General features: G+C 30.2%; 1 protein-coding gene across 1 annotated transcript in view; it reads left to right on the top strand.

Annotated features, from left to right (window-relative positions):
- The window catches only part of LOC100211720 (BTB/POZ domain-containing protein KCTD5), a 46,382-nt gene extending 34,131 nt beyond the window's left edge, over positions 1 to 12,251 (top strand). The window contains exons 5-6 of the mRNA XM_065803501.1: positions 11,705 to 11,833; positions 11,936 to 12,251. Coding sequence (XP_065659573.1) covers positions 11,705 to 11,833; positions 11,936 to 11,959 — 153 coding nt within the window. The 3' untranslated portion in view covers positions 11,960 to 12,251. The remainder of the gene's footprint in view (positions 1 to 11,704; positions 11,834 to 11,935) is intronic.
- Positions 12,252 to 12,462: the final 211 nt, after the last annotated feature.

Below are 12,462 nucleotides of genomic sequence, written 5' to 3' on the forward strand. Positions count from 1 at the left end.
TCATTGTTTTTCAGGTAAATGAAAAAATGTGTAAAGGTTTTTGAATTGTGGGGAAGGGGGGTCAAGGTACAAATAAGGTTGAAAAACACTGATTTATGTAGAAAAAACAATGCATTCTTAAGTTGGCACAAAATTTATGAATAAGTTTGATGGAAGAGGTAATACTCATTTTGTGTCTGTTGTAGAGTTTCCAATTTAATTTGTTTAATCCTTACTTACACAATTTACTATACAGTATTTTATACACAACAAATATTTTTTCTGGACATTATTTAATTTGACCCATAAAAAAATTTTCTACTCCCATAAAACATTTTTAACCGAAATACCATATGTTAATGGCCTGAGGAGTTTCTAACTAAAGTGTTTTTTTGTTGTTGTTGTTGTTTTGAATAAAATATAAGTTCTGATAAAATTTAAAGACCTGTTTGATGTGGTAATAAGACCACTGATGTTGTTAAATTTAAACATCAGAGTATATATAAAATAAAAGAGGTTCTAAAAAAAAGGTAATAAAAAAGACATCCACAGAAATAGGCTGGAGTTACTCACTTTTTAACATATATAAATATTAATGTTAACCATGTCACCATATAAGTTCATAAAAATATCTTAATAAAATAATTAAACGGTAAAGAACTTTATATTGCAATATTGTATTTATGTACATTTTTTTATATTGATCACTTTGTATTGTAACTTTATATTTTAACAATAATTTTGTAACAGTTTTAAAAAATAAAATAATAGAAATAAGGTTCCTCACCTGTGTTGGCCCATTGGCTATAGGAAGGTGAATGGAGTATTTAGACGTTTTTAGAAAGGAGTGGAGTAAAAACTAAAAAAAAAAAGTTTAAATAGCTTTGGTTCTAGATAATATATTCTTTTTTTATTTTACAACAAATATTGCTTGAGTAAATCCTGTTTCTAAGTTACCGAGCATCTCATCTATTTTTACATTGTTGGGCTCTCTCTTTTACCTAATGTGACCTGAGACTCTAAAGCCCAAGATATAAAAAGACAAGTCTTCTTTATTCATAATTTATAAATAAAGGATCTTCTTTATTTATAATTTTTTACAGTTATGTAGGATAAATATGAACTAATTATAGGTTTTACTACAGGAAACATTTAGTTTTATTTAAATTGTTTTTTTAATATTTTTTTAATGTTTAAAGCTTTAAAACTGTTTCTATTGCTATCAATAAAAAAAAGTTATTGTGTATAATACTCTTAGTGCAATATTGATAAAAAGTTAGCAAAATAAAATAATAAAAAAAAGAATACTTTTGTGGTTGCTGGGGGAAAAAAGATTAAAAAAATAGGATTGCAGTTTGAGATACCATTGAAAAATTAGTGCATATGTATTGTACACTGGATACATTAAAGAAGGAAATTACAAGACTTATTTGGGCATTAAAGAAGGAAATTGCATGACTTATTTGAACACTAAATAAGGAAATTACAAGACTTATTTGTACATTGAAGAAGGAAATCATGCACATGACTTATTTGTGCATTTACAAGATTTATTTTGTGCACACATAAGATAAAGAAGTTTAATTTAATATGCTGGAGTTCCAAGAAGTAAAAAGCAAAAAAAAATTGAGTAGCCCCCTCTAGAATTCTTGAGTAGGTAAATTTAAAAAAAATGAAGTGTTAATTTGATACTATTACAATTGAGATGGTACTAATATAATTGGTCTTCTAAGGACTTCTACCTCTCAAAAAAAAAAATTAAAGGTTTGTTGTAAATGTTTGTCGATAATAGATAATATAAACAGAAGTTTTTAGAATTTCATATGGTATTGCTATATTTAAATTACCATCAAGAATGTTTCGGACATGGTTTAGCACAAATACTGCAAATCATTTTTTAAAAAATTATAACATTTGCATTAAAACAAGTCTGTTTAGTGCAAAACTATAAAGCTTTTTGAAAATAGCTCATAACTGCTTCAGATTTATAACATGGAGTTGTGGCATAAGTGTATACAGTGGCATAACAAGAGAGCAAAAGGGGTAAGTTTAAAGTTCCTGTTTAACTGTACATATATCTTTACATGTGATGTGAGGATATATGTACAATTGAACAGGGATTCATTATAAATATAAATATTGAAACCATGAAGATGTTTTTGGATTTAATTCAACAAGATGGTTCTTTAACTAAAAAGTGAAAGGATTATGACGTGCGCCACTGGCAAACAATAGCTGGATCTAATGTAAGGCCTGTACAAGTACTCCATGCATTACTCTGTAGATAGGACCACTTCACGAAAGTAGTAGTTCATATGGCTGCAGGAGTCCATACATGGATAAAGACTAAGACAGCCAGTAATACCTAATTTCTTGAAGTAAGGAAGAAGGATGTACAGACATTAATTAACAGTAGAACAGGAGTTAATTCGGATTGGGATCACCTGTTTTGCAGATTCATTAGGTCAAGGGTATATACTACAACTGGCAAAGTAGCTAGATGTCTTCTGTACACTGAGAAAAATAGAAAACTGATTACTGACTACATTTCAAATCAACTTCACAGAGTATTAGCTGAGCAGTATGGTCTCTTGTTTTCAACTATTATTTGTGCTATGTCATTTAGTCAGTAAATAAACAGTAAAAGAATATACATTATTCTTCTACAAGAAGAATTTTAATTTCTATAGATAAATGACACCAACTATTTATAAGCTATTAGGATATACTCGAGAGATAATTGAGTTAAACAATAACACAGGCTTTAAATCAAGGAGTAAGGAAGGCATGGAGGCAAACATAAAACAGCTAAGAATGTTTAGAGAAAATTTGTTAAGAAAAACAAATCAGTTGCAGAACTTGGAAGATTGTTTTAAAACACTCAGGGTAAGTTCTGACTTTTTAGTTACCAAGCAATCAAACAAAGGTTGAATATAATCTAAATTGTGTGGTGGGATAAGACAGAGTACTAAAACATGTTTTCAAAATGACTTTGTTAATACTTTGCTTATATAAAATATGGAGAAAAAATTTAGAATTTTCATGTATTTTTTGGTCTTTTTAGAAATTTACTTTAAATTTCTTGTGCATAATGCCTAAAAAGGAGTAAAACATAGTAACGTAGTAAAACTGGGTAATTAGAAAAAATATATGGAATACCAAATTAAAGAAAATTATAGGTAGTTTCTGAATAATATATGGTTTAGTATTATCAAATTTTGAGGAGTTTTCATTTACTAACTGGCCATGATAATTACCTCTAGTCTTTTTCATTTAAGTAGCATTTCATTCTAGCTTTGAAAAAAACTTTTTTCCTGAAACAGATTTTTCATCTTGTCATTTGGTTTGTGTGAAAAGTGCTTTTGATTTTGTAAAGAAGGTTTTAAGTAAGAGAGCATTGGATCCTTGTACTACTATAATACAAGTATCATGTGACGGACGAGGAAGTTCATTAAAAATATGTGTTAATATTTTTGTTAGCAAATTAACAGTATTAATAAAGTGAGCAGAAGTAAGAAGCTCAGGGATTATATGGGGTCTGGTGTGCAATATACATTTAATAACTGTTGCTGAAGATATCCCAGGTATTTCATCAAAATATAAAACAAATTCTCCAGCTAAAAAAAGGTTTATTTATCTTGATAAAGATCCAGAAGATAGGCAAACAAAGTTCCTCTATCCTTACCCATAACTTTAGATTTTGTTAATATCTTCAGTTACCTTGTTTTTATTCTGTAACCAAACTTTAATCGGCTGTCTGGAAAATATATTCTTAGACATGGCTATCACAGTGGAAGTTTTATATCAGTTTGTATTTGTCCTTTATATTCAAGTATAACACCTATACAACCCTCGGAATTAGAAAAAATGAGGTCGGCAATAATTTGCCGACCTTAATCTTTTTGAGGTCAGCATTACGTCAGTAATAATTATTTGATACAAAGGTGTGACCATAAAACATGGAAAGGAGGTCATCAAAAAATTGCCGACCTCAAACACTTTCAGGTTGCCATTGCCAAATGCCGACCCTAATTCCGAGGGTTGCCTATATATATTTATATATATATAAATGTATATATAAATATATATATATATATATATATATATATATATATATACACTGCCCCTCATGGAAGTTAGGATAATGGAGATTTTTTCAAAAAAGCAATTTTAATATGTAATTACATTATAGAACTTTTAATTTACAGTGTCTCAAAAAATTATCCAACCAAACATTTTTAAAAATATTTTTCCTAAAAAAGTGCTGTATTTTTGTAAATTTAGATTTTTTTGGTAAACTCAAGATTAATAAAAATAAAAGAACATGTTTTTAAATAGATTTTATTTATTTTAATGTAAAATATGAATCACAAAGTTTTCAGTGTTAGAATAAAGGAACTTAGGTTGTTTTTTTATTGTCAAAAAAATATTCAACCAAACACATTATTTGTTTCATAATAAATTATTATATAACAAAACAATTATTTTAATACTTTGTTGGGCCTTCCTTTGCTTGGATTACAGCTTCTAGACGCCTAGACATTGATTTGACTAAAGATTTTGTTTCTTCTGGTTGAACCTTTTCCCAGGCTTTTTCAATTGCCACCTTGAGGTTATCTTTTTTGGAAAATAACCAATCTCCAATTTTTCGATCTAAAATTTCCCACAAATGTTCAATAGGATTACGGTCCCGTGATTGTGTGGGCCATTCCAAGACCTCAACATTATTTTCAGAAAATCACTTCTTGGTTTTAGTGGCACTTTGTTTGGGATCATTATCTTGCTGAAATGTAAAATCAGATCCTAGCCGAAGTTTTTGAGCAGAAATTCAAATTTTGCTTTAATTTATTTTACAAGCCTAATCAATACTAAGTTTCTTTTAGGATAAATAATAAACCAACTGAAGAATGAATCAAAAAATATGAATGCTAAATAACATACTATTCCCAATAGAATTAAAATGACAGACAAAGTAAGTATCGCTATTCATTGTTTTTAGTACAATTTAGAGCGTCAACTTTTTTTTTTGGGAAAAATTTGTTCGGCCAGATAATTTTTTGAGACACTTTGTATTAATAAAAGTTATACTTTTTATATATTTTCAATATAAAATATATTATTAGTCAGTTTTTAAAATAAAAATTTACAAAAACCATTAAAATAATTAAATTTTGTTTTCATCAAAAAAACCACCCTTTGATTTAACTGCTTTAACTATTTCCGGCATTCTTTCAATTAATTTTCTAATTGTTTCTTTCTGAATATTACTCCATCCCTGTTCTATAATGTTCCATAAATGAGATTTTGATGTTGGACATACAGTTCTAATTTTTCTATCCAGTTCATCCCATAGTAACTCAATAGGGTTGAGGTCTGGGCTTTGGGGAGGCCAGATTATTACACATAATACTCAGCTTTTTTTGATTCTATTATTTTGATAATTTCTATTTAATAATGCAGTATGTTTAGGGTCATTATCATGCATCAGAATAAAATTATCTCTGATTAATCGAAGTCCCGAAGGGATCGCACTTGTTTCCAGGATATCTCTATAATGTTCTTTTCTCATTATATCATCGATTTTACACAAATCTCCCACTCCATCCAGAGAGAAACAACCCCAAACTATCACAGACCCTCCACCATGTTTTATTGTTACCAGACATTGAGTTAGCATTTCTTCTTCGACAGATCTTCTAACATAAACTCTTCGCTCATTTCCGAAAACTTCAAATTTTGACTCATCGGTCCATAGTACTTGTTTCCATTCATCCATCGTCCAATTTTTGTGGAACTGTGCCCAATGGAATTTCTTCTGTCTATTACCTTTTCATAGATATGGTTTTCGGATAGCAACACGACCATGCAAATTAGCTTTTTGCAATCTTCGTTTGGTTGTACTAACAGAAACTTTTTTAGCTGTTGTTTGTGGAGCAGTTAACATTCGATTACCTTTACTGATGACTTTTTTTTTCATCAGTTTTTGTTGTTATGCCAGAAGGACCTGGACGATTTCTGTCTTTGAAACTTCCAGATTCTCGATATCAACGAATTGTATAGCTAACTGTTGATTTACTCAGGTTTAATTTTTCAGCTTTTTTTCTAACTTTATAGTCTTCTTGAAGCAAAGTGAGTGTTGCTGCCCTTTTTTCTACACTTATTAGCTTACCTTTAGGCATATTTTTCCGAATATTTTAAATTTACACTAAAAAAAAAACTTTAATTTTACCTTTGAACTTCTACACTTGAATATTTTAAAACACTAACACAAAATGCACAAAATATCTGCATATAAAAACGCAGTAAACAATAAATACTTGTTAAATGACAAACTTAAAAGATTTAAGTGTTTCTGGGTTCTCTGTTTTTTTTTTCATACGTTTTTTTCATATGTTCATACATAATCTTTAATATGTTTCTGGGTTCTCCGTTATTTAATTTAAAATGATAAGAATTTTACTTGTGTATACAATTTATGTTATTTTAATGTATTTACATTAAAATAACTTAATTTAGAATTTTTTTACACGCATTTTATTTAACTTGATTTGTTTTTATATAAACATAAATTTTACAAATATGAGTTAAAAATTTTATAATGTAATTACATTTTAATATTATTCTTTTGAAAAAATATTTTTGTCCTAACTTCCACGAACGGCAGTGTATATATATATATATATATATATATATATATATATATATATATATATATATATATATATATATATATATATATATATATATATATAATATTCAGACCATGAAACAAATCTTGATAAGCAGTTTAATAATCATTAAAGTATTTTTGTTTTATTTTGCTAATCTTGCTACTGGTAACATTTAACCCAGTACTATCTGCTTCATGTTCTGCTGCCTTATATGATACGCCTTTTTAGGCAAAGCCTAGGAGATGCCAACTCCAACTTAAAACACCCCCTGCCATGTGGCTCTTGGTTGAGTAAAGGCTAGAGATGATGTCTCAATAAAAAAATACTCTTCTTGGGAAGATGTTAAATGCATCTGGCTATTGTCTTGTAGAAGGCCTCCTAGGCAAAGACTTAAGGGGTAAAAGATTCTATCAGTTGACCAGCCTCATACCCCTTCTTTAGGCTGGCGCAGATGTATTTTTAATACATTGCTTCCAGTTTAGGATGTTGAATGCTGGATCTTCTTGACTCAATTCATGGGTTTTGCTTGTGCCTCTGTTTTTATGGCTAGGCAACTCATTCTATTATCTCCTAATAAGGGTACAGCTCTAAAACTCAGTTTTATGGATCTGAGGCCGGCTGGTAGTCAGGTTTCCTGAACTCTGTGGTAGCTTTGAGAAAGGCTGATTCCATCTACAGTTGAAAAATATCAAAGTATTAACAGTGCCATGTTGCGCATGGATGGTGTCTCTGTTCATACTCTTGGTGTGGATTGTCGAGGCCACATTCAGAAGCCTTTGTTATGGCTTAGGGTTTATTAATTGTAATGAGGCAATTGCTTGGGTTATTAAATAGTGTACTGAGCACTATTTACGCTTTGAGTCAAGTTCTTTAACGAATTTAAAAATGAATAAAGTACCAAAAACTATAAAACACAAAAAACCATCATCATCACCAAGTTCTCTAAACCTATCATTCACTAATATTCATGGTCTTTGAAGTAACTTTTCTTCTGTTGAGTCTTATCTCTTGCAAAGTTCAACAGACCTACTTGCTCTTTGTGAAACTAATTTGAGTTCAGCTGTCTCATCTTAGTTATCTCAGTGTTAATGGTTATCTTCCTTCAATTCGTAAAGACTCCAATGTCACATGATTGGTCTGGGCATTTACATTCGTAAGAATTTACCTATTCAGTGCTCAATTTCTCCACATTCACCCTTAGGCACTTCTGATCATGGTTTGATCTCTCTAAAACTATTATCTCATTCTTCTTCGTTATCTGAATCACCATATCATCGAACCTCTTACAACTACCTTAAAGCTGACTAGGACTGATATTCTTCGTGATGGCCCTTGGGTAGAAATCTTTTGTCTACCTATTGACAAGTGTGCATGTTACATAACTTTGTGGATTCAGGCTGGCATGGAATCTTTTATTCCTTCTCAACGATTCCAGATCAAGCCTCACTCTTCTCCGTGGTTTTCCTCATTGTGCTGCTGTAATTACCAATCGAAACCATTACTTCCATATCTATCAGCAAAACAATTCTCCAGAAAACAGATGTCTGTTTCTTACTGCTAGAAACCATTGTAAAAAGGTTTTGTCTAATGCCAAAACCCGCTATTCTCAGGTCATGAAGTCTCGTATTTTATCGCAAAAATTAGGCTCTCGTGACTTCTGGAGATTCTTAAATAGTATCAATAATAAGGGCAAATGGTTGTATGGTTCAGACATTGTCACCTCACTTAAAGACAAAATTGAATTGTTTGCTAAGAACTTTTCATCTATATTATCTCTTGATTCTACTAGTTGCATTTTATCTGATATAACCGTCAAACAGGTTGATCCATTGCTTGACATTCATATCACTCCAACTTCTGTATCTAAAGTGATTTCCTGCTTAGACTCTTCTACAGCTTGTGGCCCGGACAACATACCTGTTATAGTCTTCAGCATTGCCGATTTGGGTATTTCTGAAATCTGACCAATGGAAAGTGTCCCTTTTCATCGAAAATTGGAACACTCGAGCGAGATGAAATAAAAATTCCATATCATCTCTCCAGCCTTATGTTTCAAGAATTACTTCTATTCCGTTATCAAACTGTTTTTTCAGTTGTTCGTACTCCTTCAACAGTTGAGATACAAATGGGTATTCAATGTTTGGCGAGTGTGTTTTACTTCCAAGTTCTTCATCCATTACCAAACAAAGGATTATAGCTAACACATGGCGTTGAAAACTGACAAACTGAGGTTTGTTGATGCGTTTCTCTGTGAACATTCGTTGCTATATTACAACAACACTATTCTTTTTTCCAGTGTTAACGCTGGTGGTATCTGCAACTATCATCTGTATTGAATTCCATAGGTGAAATTCATCAAGAACTTTAGAAATTCCTTGAGCAATAGTTTTCCCCTGCCATCTACCAAGCCCAGGACATCCAATTTGATTTCCCTTCTTTCATTTTTAAGGACAACCACTTGATAATCGATTCTGTTGATGTGTTTGCCATCAAAGTGTAACCAACTTTCCATATCCAACTTTTCAATCATTTCTTTTTTCAGCTTGATTATCTCTGTTATTGTTGACTTGAAAATAACTGATTGACATGTTTTTGGGATGCCAATGCCTTCACAAGTCAATTGCTTGCCTATGTTAGCAGCTTTGTTTGTTGATACTCTTGTGTAGGTCACTAAGTTGGCTGCATTTTTGCTTTTATGATGTTTTCTGCTTGGTGTAGGAGTAGTCTCATCTTCTTCATCATTTTCAAATTCACTGTTGTCAGCCTCAGAGTCAGAATCACTAAAACATGATAGTAAGATGATGAGTTAGATGACCTATTAAAAAGTTTTTGTCTTTTAGAGGGATGGATTGTTTCTTTACTGGCCGCTTGGCCTTTAGAGTATCCCATTTTTCCTTTGCATTCCACTTGGAGATGGTACAATCGCTTGTCCTCAGAAGATAATCATGCTCCATCCAGTTTGGTAATATCAATATTTTCATCAAGAGGTTCGTAGCTTCCCCGCTTGACACATCATAACATTTCAGTAATTTATTAAGCTTTGCTCGAATTACTTGATCAGATACATGATGAAAATTCAATTTATTCTTCCACAATTTGGTTACTTGTTCGGAAATTTCCGCTATTCGCTCCTTTCTTCCTTTGATTTTTGGTTAAAGGAAATGGTAACATCCAATAATTTGCTTTTGGATAGGCATTCTGTACTTTTCTTCCAGTGAATATTCTTCCAAAAGGACCATCCTTCTTTCATGAGATTTTTCAAATTTTTCCAGATTATTGGTCCAGACATCCTTGTACTTCTAAATGCTACTATTGCTAGGCTTGTTCGTTGCTATATATTGCTTCTGTAATAACTGTAAAAGTAGATAAGCAGCTATATATACACAGTCTAAATTGTTCTAAAATATTCTAAATTGTTCCAGAATGTTCTAAATTGTTCTAGAATATTCTTAATTTTTCCAGAATGTTCTAAATTGTTCCAGTATGTTCTAATTGTTCCAGAATGTCGTCTAAAATATTCTGGAATTTTCCAAAATGTTCTAAAGTTCTAAACACTTCTAATCTATAAAAGTTTTAAATGATTTTCAGCAAAGCCACACGTATTAGTAGTAGCAGTAACAAGATTAAATGAATGATGATTCGTAATTTTAATTGCGGAGTGGCTTTTTTTTACAACCTAGAGGAATTGAACATGTTTTCAATGTTTTTTAACAAAAGCTCATCGACAATTTTTTTTTTATTTAAAAAAAAAGTCAAAAACTCTCAACCCTATTGTGCATAGATGTTCAAAATTGTAGTTTTAAATAATTGTTGAGAATTTTTTATTTTTTTGAGTTTTTTTTTTCTTTGTAGTTTGAAATTGTAATTATAGTTTTTTTGTTGAGAAAAACTCTTTGCTTCAAAATACAATTTGTAAATACTGAAACCAAATGAGAGTAACTTTTTTAAAATTATTTAAATCTATATACTTAAGGCAGAAACAAAAATTATTTTTTCTTCTTGTGGTAAGAAATGACATTCTTCTCATAGTTTCTTAAACTTTATAAGTTTTAACTTTGATCTTTTAATCCAAGTTATTGATTTTTACGCGTGGTAAGGTAATTTCTTGGTATGCAAAGTAGTGCATAATTTCTTGATGTTGACACATCAATCATAATAGTGGTTTTTTAAAATTTGAATCAAATCGTAATTTTTCTTTGTTATTTGATTGTATGATAGTGTAAGTTTGGTATCTTAATCTAGAATGATCAGGTGCTTTTCAAGTAATAGTTATTTAAGTATTTTCAACTCTTGAAGAAGTGTTTTCATGTTTTGCTTAATATGGCTCCTGAAAAAGATTATCTTTATACTCAAATTTTGGATTTGTTGCAAAACAACAATTCTCAGTCACGTTTATTTTTTTGTCTCTATTCTGCTTTAATGTGGTCAATTAGTTTAGAGTTTTTTGGGGGGATATTGAGAAAGTGTGGTCATTAGAATTAAAAGATTTATTGTAGGATAAGTTCTTTGTCCTTTTTTCAGAAGAGCTAATGAGATCTGGTTTGAGCATGAAAGATATGTCTTAATTAAAAAATTACACAGTCTCTAAAAAACTTTGGAATAAATGAAAAGTAGTAAAAGCTTGTCTTAATTCAAGACATTACATAATGAGCTTATTTGTTAGCAAAGACATTACATAATGAGCTTATTTGTTAGCAAAGAGATGACTGTTCACTGTTCATCTTGTAAAAAAAATCAATCCCAGTCATTATTATCATGTACATTGTAAAGTAGGAAAAAAAAATTTTAGATGAATATCAAAAAGAAAACTGGAAATTAAAAAAGATATTGAACAATTAATTATAACACAAAAAAAAAGCTAATAAGTAAAAGGGTGCTAAGTCAAAGCATAAATCAGAATAGTTCAATAAAAAATCTAACAAGTATGAGAAATGATTTGTAAGTACATGTTTACTATTATCTTTTAACAAATATTCACCTAAGTTGTTTTGTTTTTTGTCTCTACAATTTTCTGGATTGGCCTAAGTTTATCTGTTATTCTGTCTCTTTTTTAGTTGTTAAATATAGGAAGTAATTATAATTACGGACCTGATGAACAAGGAGAGTACTTATATATTGTTTCAAAAGACGTTCTTGACTCGCAAGTATCTGATGAATTACAACCTGTTAATTTACATCCTAAAGTACGGCAGTTTTTGTTATTGTTTTGGCTTGTTTTTAGTTTTTTTAATTCATTTATTTATTTGTACCGTTAAATGTGGAAATATTGTTTGTTTGTTTTTTAGGTTTTTCAACTACGGGGAACATAGCACACCTTATTCGTAGTGGTATTTATCAGCTAACTTTTTTTGCTGGCGAAAACTTTCGGTGACTCCCATGAATGAGTAATCACCATGTGTGTTCTCAAAATGTTCATGCGGTTATATTATTTTTGACCATATTGAGTTCAATAACCTTAACCAGAGTTATTGTCGTGTGAAATTCAATTTTTATTGAATTATTCATTCTTTAAACATCGATGATTTTTAAGGTAAAACTGTAAAGCAATACGTTTTATTTATAAAGTTTTTTTTTTAGTCTTGATGATTTTTATATATCAGATATTTTGTTGTTACTTTTTTTGTTTGAGTTAAATTTTTATTTAAAAATAAAATCAATTTAAATTTCAAAACGAATAAAAAATATTTCGCATGTTTTTTTTTAAACTTTTGAAAAAGTTTAAAAAGTTATTTTAAACAGTGACCACCTTATGTCGCATGCATGTTAGCAAAATAATATTTTTGTTTGCTTGCATGCTTAAAACGCACATGTC

Source organism: Hydra vulgaris, chromosome 08 (genome assembly GCF_038396675.1).
Source record: "Hydra vulgaris chromosome 08, alternate assembly HydraT2T_AEP".
Taxonomy (NCBI): domain Eukaryota; kingdom Metazoa; phylum Cnidaria; class Hydrozoa; order Anthoathecata; family Hydridae; genus Hydra; species Hydra vulgaris.